At 39.7% G+C, this 16,501-nt stretch overlaps 1 protein-coding gene across 2 annotated transcripts in view; it reads left to right on the top strand.

The window, feature by feature from the left end:
• The window catches only part of SLC4A10 (solute carrier family 4 member 10), a 171,542-nt gene that overhangs the window by 25,170 nt on the left and 129,871 nt on the right, over window positions 1-16,501 (top strand). For both annotated transcript variants that reach the window (XM_067549364.1, XM_067549362.1), the window contains exon 2: window positions 217-298. In XM_067549364.1, the coding sequence (XP_067405465.1) occupies window positions 217-298 (82 nt within the window). The remainder of the gene's footprint in view (window positions 1-216; window positions 299-16,501) is intronic.

The following is a 16,501-nucleotide window of genomic DNA, read 5'->3' as shown; positions in this document are numbered from 1 at the left end:
ATTTTTAAGCATGACACAATAAAAGCTGCCATATGCAGAATAGATTTTAATATGAAAAAAAGAGATGATTTAAACCTTATGTCTGAGGGAAAATCATATAGGGGAAAACTGAAATTATTTATACTTTATAATACACCTCAATCTTACTAGCGGGTTACAAAAAAGTTAAGATTCCTATATATATATATATATTTTTTTTTTTTTCCTGTTTTGCAGAGAAATGATGAGGAGGCTGTTGTGGACAGAGGTGGCACTCGTTCCATTCTCAAAACGCATTTTGAAAAGGAAGACTTGGAAGGTGAGAGATTATTTTCCTATGCATTTCATTGTCTATTTCTTTTCAAAGTGTGGACACATGTCCACTCTCAGATAAACCTGTGCGTGCTCATTGATTTCAATGGGTATACCAGAGTGTTTGTGAAGGCAAGATCTGGATCACTATTTTTAAAAGAGAAATATTGTATATTCTTCTAGTAGTGTTAAAACTTGGGTGATGGGAATAAGGTTTTTTGTGAGCATTTTAAGCCCCAATAATGCAAATATGCACAGACTTAATTTTATACAGATGAGTAATTCTTTCCAGTGAGACTACTTGTGTGGAAAGCTATGCCCATACATAAACTATTGCAGCTTTAGAGCCTCAGTAAACTGACTGGTTTCTACACATGTCCTAAAATACATGGCTATTTCATAAAGAGCCCAGTCCTGCTATCATTGAACATTCAGGTCTCCCATTGAACAAAACAGAGGTTGCATTGTAGAGTTGTGCACTGTCACTCACTTGAACAGGCACTTTATCAGACCCTTTCATGTCAGAGAGTAGAAGATAATTTAGAGATATTACCACAGTGGACTAATAATCCATTTAGTCTGGTATGCTTCCTTTGTAAGTGGCCTATGCATGATGCTTCAGTTTATAATGTGTGAACTGTAAACTCTTTCTGGCAGGGATCTGCCTTTTTATTTGTTGGCAAAATGCCCAGCATATTTTGGGTGCTATGTAAACAATAGATATGCAAAATTCAATAGCTAATCATGATAGACGAGTCAAATCCAATTCTGAAGAATATAGGAATATAGATATTGGGCTTGTTTCGATCTAGGCTCAATGATGGAAGAATTTTGTGCCAGTGTAAGATACAACAAACCTTGCTTTGCTGGGGGTTCCAAGCTGGCTAATATGATCGAACTGCCACCTGGCCATCTCTTGGAGTGAATATTCTTTTGAGATGATGTAGGGGTAATTGAGTCATCTTTAACCTCTAAAGGAAAAATAATCCCAAATTTGGTTTGTTTCTAACCAATATAGAGTTATTTTGTTTTTCTTGCTGAAACAAACAAAAAAAAATTTGGATTGACTGAAATGTTTCAAATGTTGATTCAAAATAATACTTCAAATCAAAATGTCAAAATGGTTCATTTAGAAATGTCAAAATGAACTGTTTCTACATTTTTTTAAAAAAAAATTTCCAGGCCTTTTTTTTTCTTTTGACTGAAACAACTTGCCCAATTCAACACAAATTCACAAATAATTTTGGTGCCCCAAAAATGCATTTTCCCCAGCTCTAATAGCAAAAAGAAACGAATGTGAAATCTCACTGAACATTTGAAAAACTATTCTTCTGCCAAATACATTTCACAAACTGGACAAATTTTGATTGAAGAAACCTACACTCAGTTTTAATAATTTGGAATACTAAAAAATCCTGCAGATTGCCTTGGAAATCCACCACTCTTTTAAAATAATGGTACAGTGTAATTAACAATGTACTAAAAATTGATTGCTTGATGTAGGATGCTCTGGTGTAGCAGCTTTTTCAGAGATATTGCTGTGGGATCAACCTGATGTCTTTTTAAATACATAACTGCCACTTCCAGAAATGCCAAGTGTCATAGAAAGGGTTGAATATGCTGTACATTTTAATGAGCCAATTGCTGTTAATAGAATCCTTGCTTATCCCATAGACATAGACAAGTCCAGGCATTCTTACACCTAATACGATAAATCAGTGGCTCTAATAATGGAGAGTGGACATTACTCAGAAGTGTGACTGTCTTATTCCCATCCAATGTAACTTATGATGGATTCTCTGGTGAAAGTTTACTTTTTCCCTAATTATATAACATGCTTCAGATATATTATATGTAATTTACATAATTAAGTACTAATTATGCTGCTTAGTTCACTTTGTATAATTGGACAATTAAGTACATTAATTCTTCATCACATATTTATTTAATTACACTTACTGTGTTTTAAAAATGTAAATAAATAATTACTCAGTATTATACCAGGGCACTAGTGCTCGTTAAGGATCTGTTGGTGTCATATTCTGTATTTCAGGGATTTATAACCTGGGTGCAAGAAATGAATGTTATTTTAGACTGAAACTGGAAATGAATGTTCTTAGCCCAGTAAAGATTTCTTTCCCAAAATTTTTAATAACTGGATATTTTGGTGTTTTCAGCTACTGGTATTGTTATGTAAAAGGGTTACTTTAAACTTCTACTGATATTTCCATTTAAGACTTCCTGGACAGATTTTCATTAGCAAATATTTTTATATGCATACATTTGTGCATGAATAAATTATGTGTGTGAGAACACAGAGTAGAGACTCCAATTGTGCATTTGAAAGTGCAAATATATAGTTAAAAGCCACAGGCCTGGTATGCATGTAAATGGGCTTATTCACACCAGGTATTTGTCTGCATGGTGTAAGTTCAGGAGCTTGCAATTGATCCTCTTTTTCTCAAGTACTACAGCTCTTCAAAAATATATTCTGTGCAAAGCTTTGCATTCATGTTGTGAGCACAAGTGACTCTCTTTTCCTCCGTAGTTAATTTTCATAGAGTTCACAAGGTTACGGTCAGTCACTAATGTAGAGCAAATCCTTTGGCTGACTGCTACTTGAATGAAGAGAGAAATTAATCTTTAAAAACTAAGCAACAAGTCTAGAGCTTTGATATATTCACACATTGTATGTGTAATCCTGCAGTCCACATGCGGGCAAATTCCTGCTGAAATATTTTATATTCACATTTAAATCAATGGGAGTTCACCTGGGGTCGATGTAGAGCTTAACAATGTTATGAGCATTGTTACCACGACTTTAGGTGCAACTCTGTTGCCAGGACTGCCAATACTTAGTAACATAGCACTGCCCCATGTTTGCCATGAGAGAGCGTCCATCGTGCTCCTGGCTAAGATCCGTGAGAACAGCGATTTGCCTCTGTACTCAGACCTCTTCAACCACCCACCAGATCGCCTGTCTTCTAGTTGCCGTTTATGGCCACTGATGCCAACACAGGACATGATGGTGGAATCTGCTTGCCATAATGAGTGGTCAGCGTTGACAGTAGTTAATCACTCTCTCATCACCAACCCAACCACCTGCCCACCAGGTTTTGACCTGCCAAGGCACCTGTGGTCATCTCTGAACTGGTTTCAAACATGACAGGGCAATTGTGCAGCCAGTCTCTTCAGATGGGGTTTCTCTAACGACCCGTGATGTAGATGCGGTCACCTTCAGACTGTCTCATATTCTTAATGAATGCCTGCTGACTTACTTCAACAGTGGGCTACCAGCTCTTCAACTGGTTGATGATGATGCTATCAAATGGCTGGGCACACTGCGCATACTCTGAAAGAGACGTGAGGTAAGGACTACAGGATGGGGTTTTCATTATGTAAAGGACCAATTCCTGCACTAACCTAAATTGGGAGAAGATGTGTATGGGACAGACGTGCACATAAACAAATAGCTGCACTATTCTGGATACAGACAGTTTGCAACTGGATGCCTTTGATGTCTGTCTTCCATTGCTCCCAAAGTATTCATTAATAACTTCTAACTAAATAGCTACCCCATGCACTGCTGGTTTGGCTCAGTGATTAATAGTATCTAGATTTGCCCATGACTGCTCTTAAGGGTGGAGTTTCTGCTTAGATCCAACACCTTATACTACTCCGCGTTGCAGCCTGTAAGGAACTTGAAGGGAGAAGCCCAAATTGCAGGAGGGAAGAGTTTGGAGGAAGTACCAGCAGGAAGTCAATCTGTTTACACAAGGCTTGAATGGTAGCTGCAGTTGCAGTTTTTTTGTAAATAGCTTTCTTTGTGAGACACTTTAGTTTTAGAAATATAGAGTCCTTTCCTGTTATTGCCACCTGCATTGTGTGAAACATGATTCCTGTGGTCGGTCTACTGAGACCAAAACCAAGGAAGAGAGAGTGATTAAAAGGCAAACAAAACAGCACATAGAAACCAAGCAAACAGGCAGCATGAGGGGACCCAGACCCCCTAGTAAGCTGGATTTCCAGACAAAAAACCTTGCACTAGTCTGGAAGCAGTGGAAAGAATAATTGAATCTGTTTTACAGAGCTGACCATGAGTGATAAAGATGAGAAAATGAATGTAAAGCTTTTTTTTACTGTCTCATTGAGGAAAAAGGACAATAAGTGAGTGAGTACACTGTTGCCAGGAATAATGCCCGAAACACTGGAACAACTGATAATAGAGTCTGAGTACTGTGACCCCAGACAAAATGAGACTGTAGAGAAATACTGTTCTCTTACCTGAAACCAAGAAGCAGAAGATGGAATAGGTAATTAAGTTACAGAGCACAGAATTCTGGCATCCACGTGTAACTTTGGAGACATTAACAATTCCTTACTTAGAGAGACACATGATTCTAGTTTATAGAGAGACTGTGGAGAGAAACAGATCTACCCTAGAGAAATGCCTCCAAATAACGAGGGCAATGGAACTGCCCAGGGAAAGGGTCAAAACAATGGCCATTAGTACAGAAAAAGTAGATAGACTAAAGTTAAAGGAACCCAGGAGGGAGGACAGAGATAGACTGACCAAGAATGCAGGCGTCATGGGCCAGTAATACACTTTGGAAAGCAATACAAAAGGCAAATGAAAAATGGGTAGCTGTGCAAAGGGTGTAGGAAACAGAATTGCTTTATGTCCCAGTGCTGCAGCTACCCCAGGAAGAAAGTAGCAGTATGCACAGTGATTGAGGATGTAGAGACTTCCATTGAAGAGTCAGATATCTGCAGTGTGGCTTTAGTACATTTGAAGACATTCAATATACATGCGCTGCAGGAGAAGGCTGCCAGCCATTCAACTGCCATACTTGCAACTGTGTTATGGAGATCAATGACCAATTTGATTCCAGATGAATTGTTGCACCGTCTACAATGTAATCCCAGCAATGTTTGATAAATAGCAATATTAGACTGGAGAAATGTGACCAAGTATTGGTGGTGTGCAATAAAACCATTCTGTAGCCAGTGGGCAAATGAAAGCTGTCCATAAGAAACCTACAAAACATTGTCTGGAATTTATAGTACACACAGGGGTGCCACCCACAGCTAGGCAACAGAGCAGTGCAAGCCATGGCTTTATTGCAGCATAACACCCAAATACTGTTGGGTACAAAAATGCCCATTAGCATTACTTCAGCCTTAGAAGTGTTCCAATGCAAACTGAGGGATTCCAAGGCATCCAGATTGTACCCGATGACATTCTTATTGTAGGAGAAGGAGATGTCCGGGGAGAGGCATTCCAAGGCCATAATACCATTCCTGAAAAGGGGCCAGGAGCAGAATATTAGGTTGAATGAAGGCAAGCTGACACTGAGGAGAACAGAGGCCTCCATATCAGACATCTGTTGACTTCTGAGGGACTCCGGCCAGACCCTGTGAAATTTAGAGCCATTAAGGATGTGCTCAGAGCAAAGGATGTGAAGGGAATCCAGTGACTGGTAGGGATGGCCAACTCTCTTTCCAACATACACCTATGAGAAGTCTGCGAGCCCTTGAGACAGTTAACACACACAGATGCAGTGTGGGAATGGCCAGAGTCCCAAGAACAGGCATTTGAAAGAGTAAAAGAAACATAAGCAAGGCATGAATCCTGAACTATTACAACTGTGCAGAGCAGGTAGAGCTACAAGATGATGATGCCTCAGCAGAAGGCCTAGGAGCTGCAGTGATGCAAAGCCAGCTATCATTTGCTAGTAGAGCCCGGGTAGACACAGAAAGGGGATATCCTCAGTTAGAAAAGTAGCTACTGGATGTGCACTTTAGAATGGTATGATTTCATTAATTCACCTCTGGGCACATGATGATCACAAGCCAATAGAGAGAATCATGAAGAAACCACTGCTGAGTGCACCTGAGTGACTACAATGCAAGTTAAGACTCCACCGCTCTAATGTGTATATAAAGTACTATCCAGGAAAGTACTGGCATGGGTATACTGATCAGGGCATACCTTCCAAAGTACAACACCAATGTCTCTGTGGAACAGGAGCTAGTCTATAAACATGGTACACTACCTTTGTATCTTTGATGGGTGGTGCCCCAGGCAGTCCAATAAGGCATCAAATAAAAGGGGGTGTTACAGACAGTAAAACAATTCATACTCCCAGGTTAGCCAGATTGCCAGGAGCAAGTGCCACAGGAGATTACCTCCTACTATCAGGTAAGGGATGAGTTGCATGTGCAAGATGGGATTTTGTTTAAAGGAGACCGAGCAGTAATCTCAGTAGTTTTAAGATCTGATGTGATGAAAGAGATACATGCTTCATGCGTGGAATAGAGGCTAGGGAGTATATTGCCTATCCTGTCCTGGCCCAATTGAGAGTGTACATGGAACAGTGCAAGGTGTGTAAAAAGTATAGTGATTGACAACAGAAGGAGACTTAGCAGCCCCATGAAATCCCAACCTAACCCTGGGGAAAGGTCAGAACAGAGCTTTTCACTTTTAATGACAGGAACCACACGGTCACAGTATATTACTACCCCAGTTTCTGGGAGGTGGAAACTCAAGCAGGAACTGTGATCCATGAACTGAAGGGGCACTTTGCAAGATCTGGCTTGTCTGACACATTGTGCTCAAACAATGGCCACAATTAATTAATTAATTGCTGAATTAAAATGACTCAGTGGCAAATGGGAACATGAACACAAGATGGCTTTCCCTGGGTATCTACAAAGCAACGGGGAGATAGAGACAGCAGTAAAGGCAGCCAAGGGACTGATGGCAAAAGCAAAACAAACAGGAAGGGATCCCTACCTGGCAATGTTGGAACATCACAATGCACCCTTCCAAAGACTAGAAAGTAGCCCAGTGTTGGTACTGATGAGTTGGAGAACCAAGTCATTGCTTCCTGTGAGGGGTAGTTGTTCTCAGCCCAGTGGAGGAATGACATACAGTACACAGAAACAGTTAACACAACACCAAGCTAGGCAGGCAGCCTGTTACAACAAAGGAGCCCAGAACCTGAGGCCATTATGCACAGATGAGCAGTTTGGGGTTCAATCATCAAATAACCTCACAAAACAATGGCAAAAGGCAACAGTCCAAACTGCAGTGGGATAGAGGTTATATGAGGCTGCTACAGATTTAGGACTGTAGTAGAAATGAAACTGAAGACAGCTGTGGAGTAGCAGCAGACAGTTAGCACACACAGATAAACAGGGCCAAGTTTAAGACCAGGAGGACATAGAAAGAACATCAGCTGTCAACTGGTCTGACATAGGAAGGTTAGAAGAAACAAAGTATATAAGCAATATAGAGGACCAGCAGTATAGAGGCAGCAATGGGCTAGAAGCAAGTCCCCCTTCAACAGTGATAACACAGAGAAGAAGTCAGGACTGCTTCTAAGATCAGAATGCTTGAAGGCATATTAGGCCTGACAGGCTGCAATGGGCTGGTGGACCCATCTTCCCAGGAAGGGCTATGTACTAGTAATTGCTGGCCCCAGCAAGTCAGCAAATGTTTGCACAAAAAGTACAAAAAAAATTATTGTAAATTATTGTATGTAGCAACCTGCAGGGAGTTGGGAGGGAGGAGCACATGTTGCAGGAGGGAAGAGTTTGGAGGAGGCACCAGGGAGTCAGTCTTTGTGCACATGGCTACAATGTTAGCTGCAGTTGCAGTATCTCTATCAATAGTTCTCTTTATTAAGAGCCAGTTTAGGTTACAAACATAATCCTTTCATGTTATTACCCTGCACATGGTACATGAAACACTTTTGTTCCTCTTCCAGTTCTCAGATGTTTCTTTCTTTATTGCCTTTTCCCTTCCCTGGTCTCTTCTGCTTTCCTCTTGCTTCCCTCTCCCTCTGCAATTGTCCTTGCAACTCCCATTCACTCTTCTCTCATGAGTTCCATTTGTGTCAATTCTTCACCCATCTTCCGCTCTGATCCTTCCATCTGGCTCCCTTGCCTCTTTCCAGGAGCTCTCTGCTCCTCCACACAACTCTTCCCTCAGTCCTTCCACCTGCTACAGGAATCCTCCCCTCCAAGCAGCCACTCTTCTTCCCAGCTGCTGCTGATTTTCTCAACCCCTTCATTACTGAGTAAAAGTGCATATTAATGTTGCTGTGTGTAAGTGTGTCATGGGCTATACTTCTAAAGCACTTCTACAAGGGGAGAGCAGGCACCTCTCTCATCACAGATGTCCTTCTCTGGTGATAGGCATCACCATAGAGCCAGTTTAGTGTGCACAGTGTGGTCTTCTGATCGTAAATTGCAAGCTCCCCTTCTGAGCGTAATGCAGTCCAAAAATGGTAAAGGTACACCACGTGACACTGCAGCCCACAAAATAGTATGGACTTACCCAGCGGTTCCCTGCAAGTTAAGAGGTCGGCATTCTCTGCTGTAAAGGAAGAGTCTGGGTCTCTTTACCCCCTTGCAACCAAAGGACCTGCGCTGAGTGCTCTGGGTTCTAAACAAAAGGGAAAATAAAGCAAAGAAGGTCCCTCTACGTCTCCAGCGAGTCCAGGTGGCAGAGTCTCCTCAGCCATTCTGCTAGTAAGCAGCCCCTGCTCTGTGGGGCAAAGGAGCTTTCTGTTTTACCTCTGAGTGTTGCAGTGCACTGAGCTTGGATTCTACCTTTTAAGGAGCTGTGCCTCTCTGTTTGACCAGCCTCACAAATGCACCAAGTTGGGGCTGATTGTGACTAGGGGAGCTCTTTAACTTCTTCCTGATTGGGGTTGGAATCTGTTCCACCACAAAGTGGAATAGCAATATTTGGAGAAAAATTATTGACACTTCACCTATTCGTGTCTGCAGTGAAATTCTAATTTCAGTGCCATCTTTACTGTAATTTTTGTTAGACGTTCAAATGTAATGGGGAGATCAGGTGACTTAAGGCAGGGGTTGGCAAACTTTATAATAGGAAGGAGAGATCTTAATACCCTTTTTTTAAAAAATGAACCACCTTCTTTAATTCTCCACTGTGTGGATCTTTTCCCTCTTGCCATTACTACATAATGTCCCTGTGGCAATTATAGCAATTGCTTTTATGAAAAAGTGAAATTAAGAAGTTATTAAAAGTATTTTTAGTTATTTTGTACTGTGATTTAGAATCTAAGAATAAGGAGGTGGAGGAGCCATCACCTATGACTGACTACCTTTCTGTGAACTACCAAGTTTTGTGTAAGCCACAGTGTGAAAACCTCAAGTTTATAGGATTGGTAATATGGCTGTGGAGTAGAGCTGACTGAAGATTTTTCATTAAACTGTTTTTAGACAGAAAATTGGGTTTTCAGCTAAACTACATTTTCCACAAAATGTGTCTGTTTTCTGAGGATAGCTTTTGATTTTTCTCATTGAAAACCAAGTGGCTGAAAATCAAAATATTTCAATTCAGATATCCTGCCACGGTGCCTCATGGGAAAGTAGTTTGGTTTTCTCGCAACCTATTCTGCTCTATGGACTAGGTTCCCCCGCTGGTTACATCTTCTATGTGCACCATGGCCTGGGAGTTCCATGATGTAGCTACCTCCTATCCGTATGAAGGGAGACAGTGGGGCATACTGAGAGATGTACTCTAACGAGAGAGCCCAGCCTGTAGAGGAGAATGGGAGCATGAAGCAGCTGAACTATGACTCCCATGAGGCAACACAGCAGGATTTCCAAATCAAAACAGTTTAGTTTTCAGAATAATTATTTTGGTTGTCAATTTTTTGCCAAAAGCCAAACTTGTATGTGCATAATTTAGATCAAAATAAGTTTTGTTTCATTTTTGTTGAAATTTTCAGTAGGAAAAACCCATTTTTCCAACTAACTCTTAAGGAGCTTAAGGATCTTTTCACTGTAGTTTAAATAGCTTTCAGCTCATATTGTTTGATATGAAACTGCAATACAATTTAAACTAGAATAAGTTTGCGCCAAACAAACCCTTATGTTCTATTTCAGGAGCTGAAGACTTCTTATTGAATTATCTGCAGATAAACAGATTATTCTGCCTCTTTATTTCATCCACTCCTGGTGGAGCTAATCCCAGTGCTTTTCAAAATTACCTCTGATTTAGTTGCCACAGTTTTGGATGACTAATTTTTTTTAGATACCTTGTGCCCGGTTGTTCGGAGGAGCTAAGCACTCTCAGCTCCCATTGGTTACAGTTAGAGTTGAGGGTGCTTCTGTAAATGAGGTCCAACTTGTCTAAAGATTTCATAGCAAAGAATTAGGTGGCAAAAAGCTCAGTGCATATAAAAATCAACACCATCATTTTACACAGACTGAAGCCTGTATGGTATTTATTTGGTGCAGTTGTATGGCTGCCACTTGGCAGATATAGCCAGTAGCAAGTCCAGATCTACCATCCAGGCAGAACAGACGGTTGCAAAGAGTAACAACACATTAAAGACAGCAAAATGTTCAGTAACTGTTTGGATGCTTACAGCTGGTATGGGGCAGACATTTGCTGACTTGCCTATGCCAAGAAGCTGCCTTAGTAGTCACAGAAAGCCAAGAGTTACTGCAGTCCAGTCTAGTTCTTACCATTACATACAGGGTCCTTTCTGCATATTGTAAAAAAACAACATATATCTATGTCTAAAGAAGTTCTGGCACTGTTCTTGAGATGGTTAAAAAAAAAAAAAGAAGGGGCTGCTTACAGGCATAATTAGACCTTTAAATAACAGAACCAGATCCAAATTCAGGATAACATCATAATACAAAGAATAATAATAACAGCCAGGTTGGAAATTGATATAGCTACTGGAATTTTCTGTGCTCTTCTTGTTTAATTTAATCTTGTTAAGAGATTCACACATTATTTAGGGTAGTTATAATAACTGATACTGTAAGGAGCTCAGCTCCTGCTAAAAGTTGTTGAGTAACGTCAACTCCCACTAAAGCATGTGATACTTGAGGGACTTGAGTACCACACTGAAATTTGGCATGTGGAATCTGGTGCTTTGTCATGCTCACTGATGAACAAAAATCAATGGATGGATCAAATAAGGTACATTTCCATACATAAAAATAAAGGAAAAAGGATACAGTACTTACCCTATTAGCAAGACCTGTAGAATGTAGGGATTAAACTATTCCTGATACTTTGCTACCAACTTCAATACGGACAGTATATTTTTTCATTCTTCTTTGATGAAATTCTATGAAGACAACTCTAACTAAATTAACTTCCACTGACCTTTGTTCTGGTCTTTCATCAGGAGTTACTATGATCTGGTGGATGGAGCACAGGATTGAGACTGGGGACCTGGATTCAGTTCCTGGCTCCTCCCACTACCCTTCTGGGCAAGTCACTTCACCTCAGTCTCTCTCAGTTTCCCAATGTGTAAAGTGCTTTGAGATCTACAGTTGGAAAAGTGCCATATAAAAGTTTTTTCCAGTTAAGTCACTGGTTTGAAGGTGGTTCTGGTCAATAGAAGCCTAAAGTTTCTTATCTCTTCCATTCTCTTTCAGATTCTCTGAAAGTCACCACCCTCTGATATCTCTTCAGTAATTTATGTATTGGTAATCTCAATCCAGTGTCTAGTGTGTATAAAACAATACCTCTTTGTAGGAAGTAACTCATATTCCTTTTGGCAGCCTTTGTAGAAGACTGAAGGATGTAGAATCCAGTCTCATATTCTGCATGCAGGCAAAACTCCCATTGATTTCACTAAGGAATGCAGCATTAGACCCATAGAAAATGAACCAGTCTGTCATTCCAAGAGGTAACCCGTCAGTCAGGTCAGTGTTGATTCATGTTGACAATTCAGAGTATGTAAGCTTTCTCTGCTGATGGCCAAGGTTGTTTGCATTCTGTGGATAAATAGAACTAATTTTCCAATTCTGTCAGATTGATGATCTTTAGGAACACCAAAAATTTCACTTTTTAGAAGAGGGGAAAAAGAAAAAAAAATAATTTAAAAAGATTAAAGTATAATTTAATATTATGTTTCTAAAAGATCTTATCTGCATGTTAAACAGTTGTTAAACTAGACAAGGATTTAAAATAAAATGGATTGGACGTTGTAAATACTTTTGAATTCTAAATTATCTACGTGCTGTGGAATGATACTTGTCCTTTTATTAGATATAATTATGGGTCTCTTGTTTTAGACTATGGAAATAAGACATTATAATTAAATGTGATTTATAATACCTGAATTATTGAAAAATGTTTGAAGAACAGAGGATAGCAGAATACAGAGGAATTCAAAAGATAGGATAAATGTATTCACTTTTATTTAGTTAAGAAATGAGAAATAAGAATTAACTAGTGAGACTTGAATTATGCCTCCAATAATTCACATTATTGGAACTCCTTTTACTTTAATGCAGAAATGAATGATGCCTGTACAGTGCCTGATAACTATTATCATTTATATTTTTATATCTAATCTCTCTCTCTTTTTATCCTATTGTGCTGTTGTAACATGAGGTTTTTCCATAAATTAGATTAATTTGTGGTTTCTTTTTTCATTTTAAGTTGATTTTTGGGTGGTGTGATGAGGGACTGTTAAACACTGGATAAAGTAATGTACATAGCAGCCATATATACATTCTGTAGGAAAGCTCTTCTATACAGTTCCCTCAATTCTGACTTGCAGCAACTACACTGTCTAGTCCTGGCTTACTTTGGAACAGATATTACCAATTGTGTCAGATTGAATCACAGCTTTGTGATGCCAATAATATCCCGTGTGGATTAGATTTTTCTTATTTTTGGGGGGATCTAAGACAGATTTGATTCTGAATCCCTTTTCTAAGATGAAAGTTCAAGTTACCTGAGGTTTTCTAGTTTACATTTGCAAATTTAAAGTGTTTTGTTAGATGTGTAAAGGTGCACTAAATCAAAATGCAATAATGAAATTTGAGCTAAAAATGTGGTGCCCTTTCTTATTAGTAATAGCTATTGCTAGCATGAACATTTGGCCAGGTTGTGTTAATAGTGAACCCAGTCATAGTTGAGCCACACAATTCAGATATAGACTTCTGATTTTCACGAAGTTTAGTGGTTGCCACCTACAAATTTCAGATCTGGGTTTGAATTTCTCCCAACCTGTCAAAGTGTAGGAATATGTGGATCTCCACTTTTGGCTTGGGGCTAACTTTGATAGTATTAGTATTGGAAGTGTTCTGTTACTATTAGCAGTATTAGAAAAATAATATATGACTATTCTTTTTACATTGCCTCTTGGGCAAATGCAGCAAAATAAAATTTGCAAACATGTCTTCAATATAAAAGCTGTAGATTCATTTTTATAGTATTTATGACTACTTTAATTCACTTACTCACTTTCCATGAAATTTCATACAAAAGAATTTTTGTTGGCATGCATGTTTGTGGGAAGATTCATAGACTTTAAGGTCAGAAGGGACCAATATGATAATCTAGTCTGGCTTCCTGCACAACGCAGGCCACAGAATCTCACCTACCCACTCCTGTAATAGACCCCTAACCTATCACTGAGTTACTGAAGTCCTCAAATCATGGTTTAAAGACTGCAAGGTACAGAGAATCCATCAGCAAGTGATCCATGCCCTATGCTACAGAAGAAGGCAAACCCCCCCAGGGCTTCTCCAGTCTGCCTGGGGAAAAATTGCTTCCTGACCCCAAATATGGTGATCAGCTAAACCCTGAGCATGTGGGCAAGACTCATCAGCCAGGCACCCAAGAAAGAATTCTGTGTGGTAACTCAGAACCCACCCCATCAAACATCCCATCACAGGGCATTGGCATATTTATCACTAGTAGTCAAAGATCAGTTAATTGCCAAATTAGTCTGTCCCATCATACCATCCCCTCTATAAATTTATCAAGCTCAGTTTCGAAGCCAGCTAAGTTTTTTGCCCCCACTGATCCCTTTGGAAGGCTATTCCAGAACTTCACTCCTCTGATGGTTAGAAATCTACATCTAATTTCAAGTCTAAACTTCCTGGTGGCCAGTTTATATCCATTTGTTCTTGTGTCCATATTGGTGCTGAACTTAATAATTCCTCTCCCTCCTTGGTATTTATCTCTCTGATGTATTTATAGAGAGCAATCATATCGCCCCTCAACCTTCTTTTGGTTAGGCTAAACAAGCCAAGCTTTTTGAGTCTCCTCTCATAAGGTAGGTTTTCCATTCCATGGATCACCCTAGTAGTCCTTCTCTGTACCTGTTCCAGTTTGAATTCATCTTTCTTAAACATGGGGGACCAGAACTGCGCACAATATTCTAGATGAGGTCTCCCCAGAGCCTTTTATAATGGTACTAACACCTCTCTTTCTCTCCTGGATATACCTCGTCTGATGCATCCTAGGACCGCATTTGCTTTTTTCACAATCACATTACATTGGCAGCTCATAGTCATCCTGTGATCAACCAATACGCCCAGGTCCTTCTCCTCCTCTATCACTTCCAACTGATGCATACGCAGCTTATAGCAAAAATTCTTATTAGTTCCTAAATGCATGACCTTGCAGTTTCCACTATTAAATTTCATTCTATTTCAATTACTGCAGTTTACAAGGACATCCAGATCTTTTTGTATGATATCCTGATCCTTCTCTGTACTGGCAATACCTCCCAACTTGGTGTCATCTGCAAACTTTATTAGCACATTCCCACTTTTTGTGCCAAGGTTAGTAATAATAAAGTTAAATAAGATTGGTCCCAAGACCGATCCCTGAGAAACTCCACTAGTAACCTCCCTCCAGCCTGACAGTTCACCTTTCAGTATGACCTGTTGTAGTCTCTTCTTTAACCAGTTCCTTATCCAACTTTCCATTTTCATACCAATCCATATCTTTTCCAATTTAACTAATAATTCCCCCATGTTGAATCATATAAAATGCCTTACTAAAATCTAGGGAAATTAAATCCACTGCATTCCCTTTGTTTAAAAAATCTGTTATCTTCTCAGAAAAGGAGATCAGGTTGTTCTGGCACGATCTACCTTTTGCAAAGCCATGTTGTATTTTGTCCCAATTGCTGTTAACCTTGGTATCCTTAAATACTTCCTCTTTCAAAATTTTGTTCCAAGACTACTAATGAGGTCAAACTAACAGGCCTGTAGTTACCCAGAGCACTTTTTTTTCCCTTCCTTAAAAATAGGAACTATGTTAGCAATTTTCCAGTCATATGGTACAACCCCTGGGTTTACAGATTCATTGAAAATGCTTGCTAATGGGCTTGCAATTTCATGTGCCAGTTCCTTTAATATTCTTGGATGGAGATAATCCGGGACCCCTAATTTAGTCCCATTAAGCTGTTCGAGTTTGGCTTCTATCTTGGATGTGATAGTTTCTGCCTCCATATCCTCATTCCCATTAGCCACCTTGTCACTATCCCCAAGCTCTTCATTAGCCTCATTAAACATGGAAGCAAAGTATTTGTTTAGATATTGGGCCATGCCTAGATTATCATTAACTTCCACCCCATCCTCAATGCTTAGCGGCCTCACTTCTTCTTTCTTTGTTTTCCTCCTATTTATATGGCTATAGGCTTTATATGGCTATAGGCTATATGGCTTTTACTATTGGTTTTAATTCCCTTTGCAAAATCCAACTCTACCTGGTTTTTGGCATTTCTCATTTTATTCCTACATGTTCTGACCTCCAAGAGATGGCTTTCCTTGCTGATCCCTCCCATCTTCCACGCCTTGTAGGCTTTCTGCTTTCTCTTAATCACCTGTCTGAGATGCTTGCTTATCCAGCTTGGTCTACAACTCTTGCCTATGAATTTTCTCCTCTTCCTTGGGATGCAGGCTCCTCTGTCTTTAGATCCATGAGTTCTTCAGTCCAGTCCACTTCCCTAACTAATTCCCTTAATTTTTTAAAGTTAGCCCTTTTGAAGTCAAAGACCCTAGTCACAGTTCTAGTTTTGTTTATTCTTCCTTTTAGTTTGAACTGAATTAGCTCATGGTTGCTTGAACCAAGGTTGTCCCTTACAACCAGTTATTCTATGAGGTCCTCACTACTCACCAGTACCAAATCTAAAATGGCATCCCCTCTTAATGATTCAGGAACTATTTGGTGAAGGAATCTGCTAGCTACCACATCCAGGAAAATCTGGACCTTATTATTACTACTAGCACTTGTCCTCCAGTCTATATCTGGGAAGATAAAGTCTCCCATAATCACACAATTCCCAGCAGTATTTACTTCTTAAAAGCATTAGCGGTCTCTATCCATGTCCAAATCAGATCCTGATGGTCTGTAGCACACCTGAAGCACTATCCCAGGGGAAGCTCTAGTAAC

The sequence above is a fragment of the Emydura macquarii genome, unplaced genomic scaffold, assembly GCF_026122565.2.
Source record: "Emydura macquarii macquarii isolate MOO-44397 ecotype Brisbane River unplaced genomic scaffold, CSIRO-AGI_Emac_v2 contig_1253, whole genome shotgun sequence".
Taxonomy (NCBI): domain Eukaryota; kingdom Metazoa; phylum Chordata; order Testudines; family Chelidae; genus Emydura; species Emydura macquarii.
This window is presented reverse-complemented; position numbering and strand designations above follow the sequence as displayed.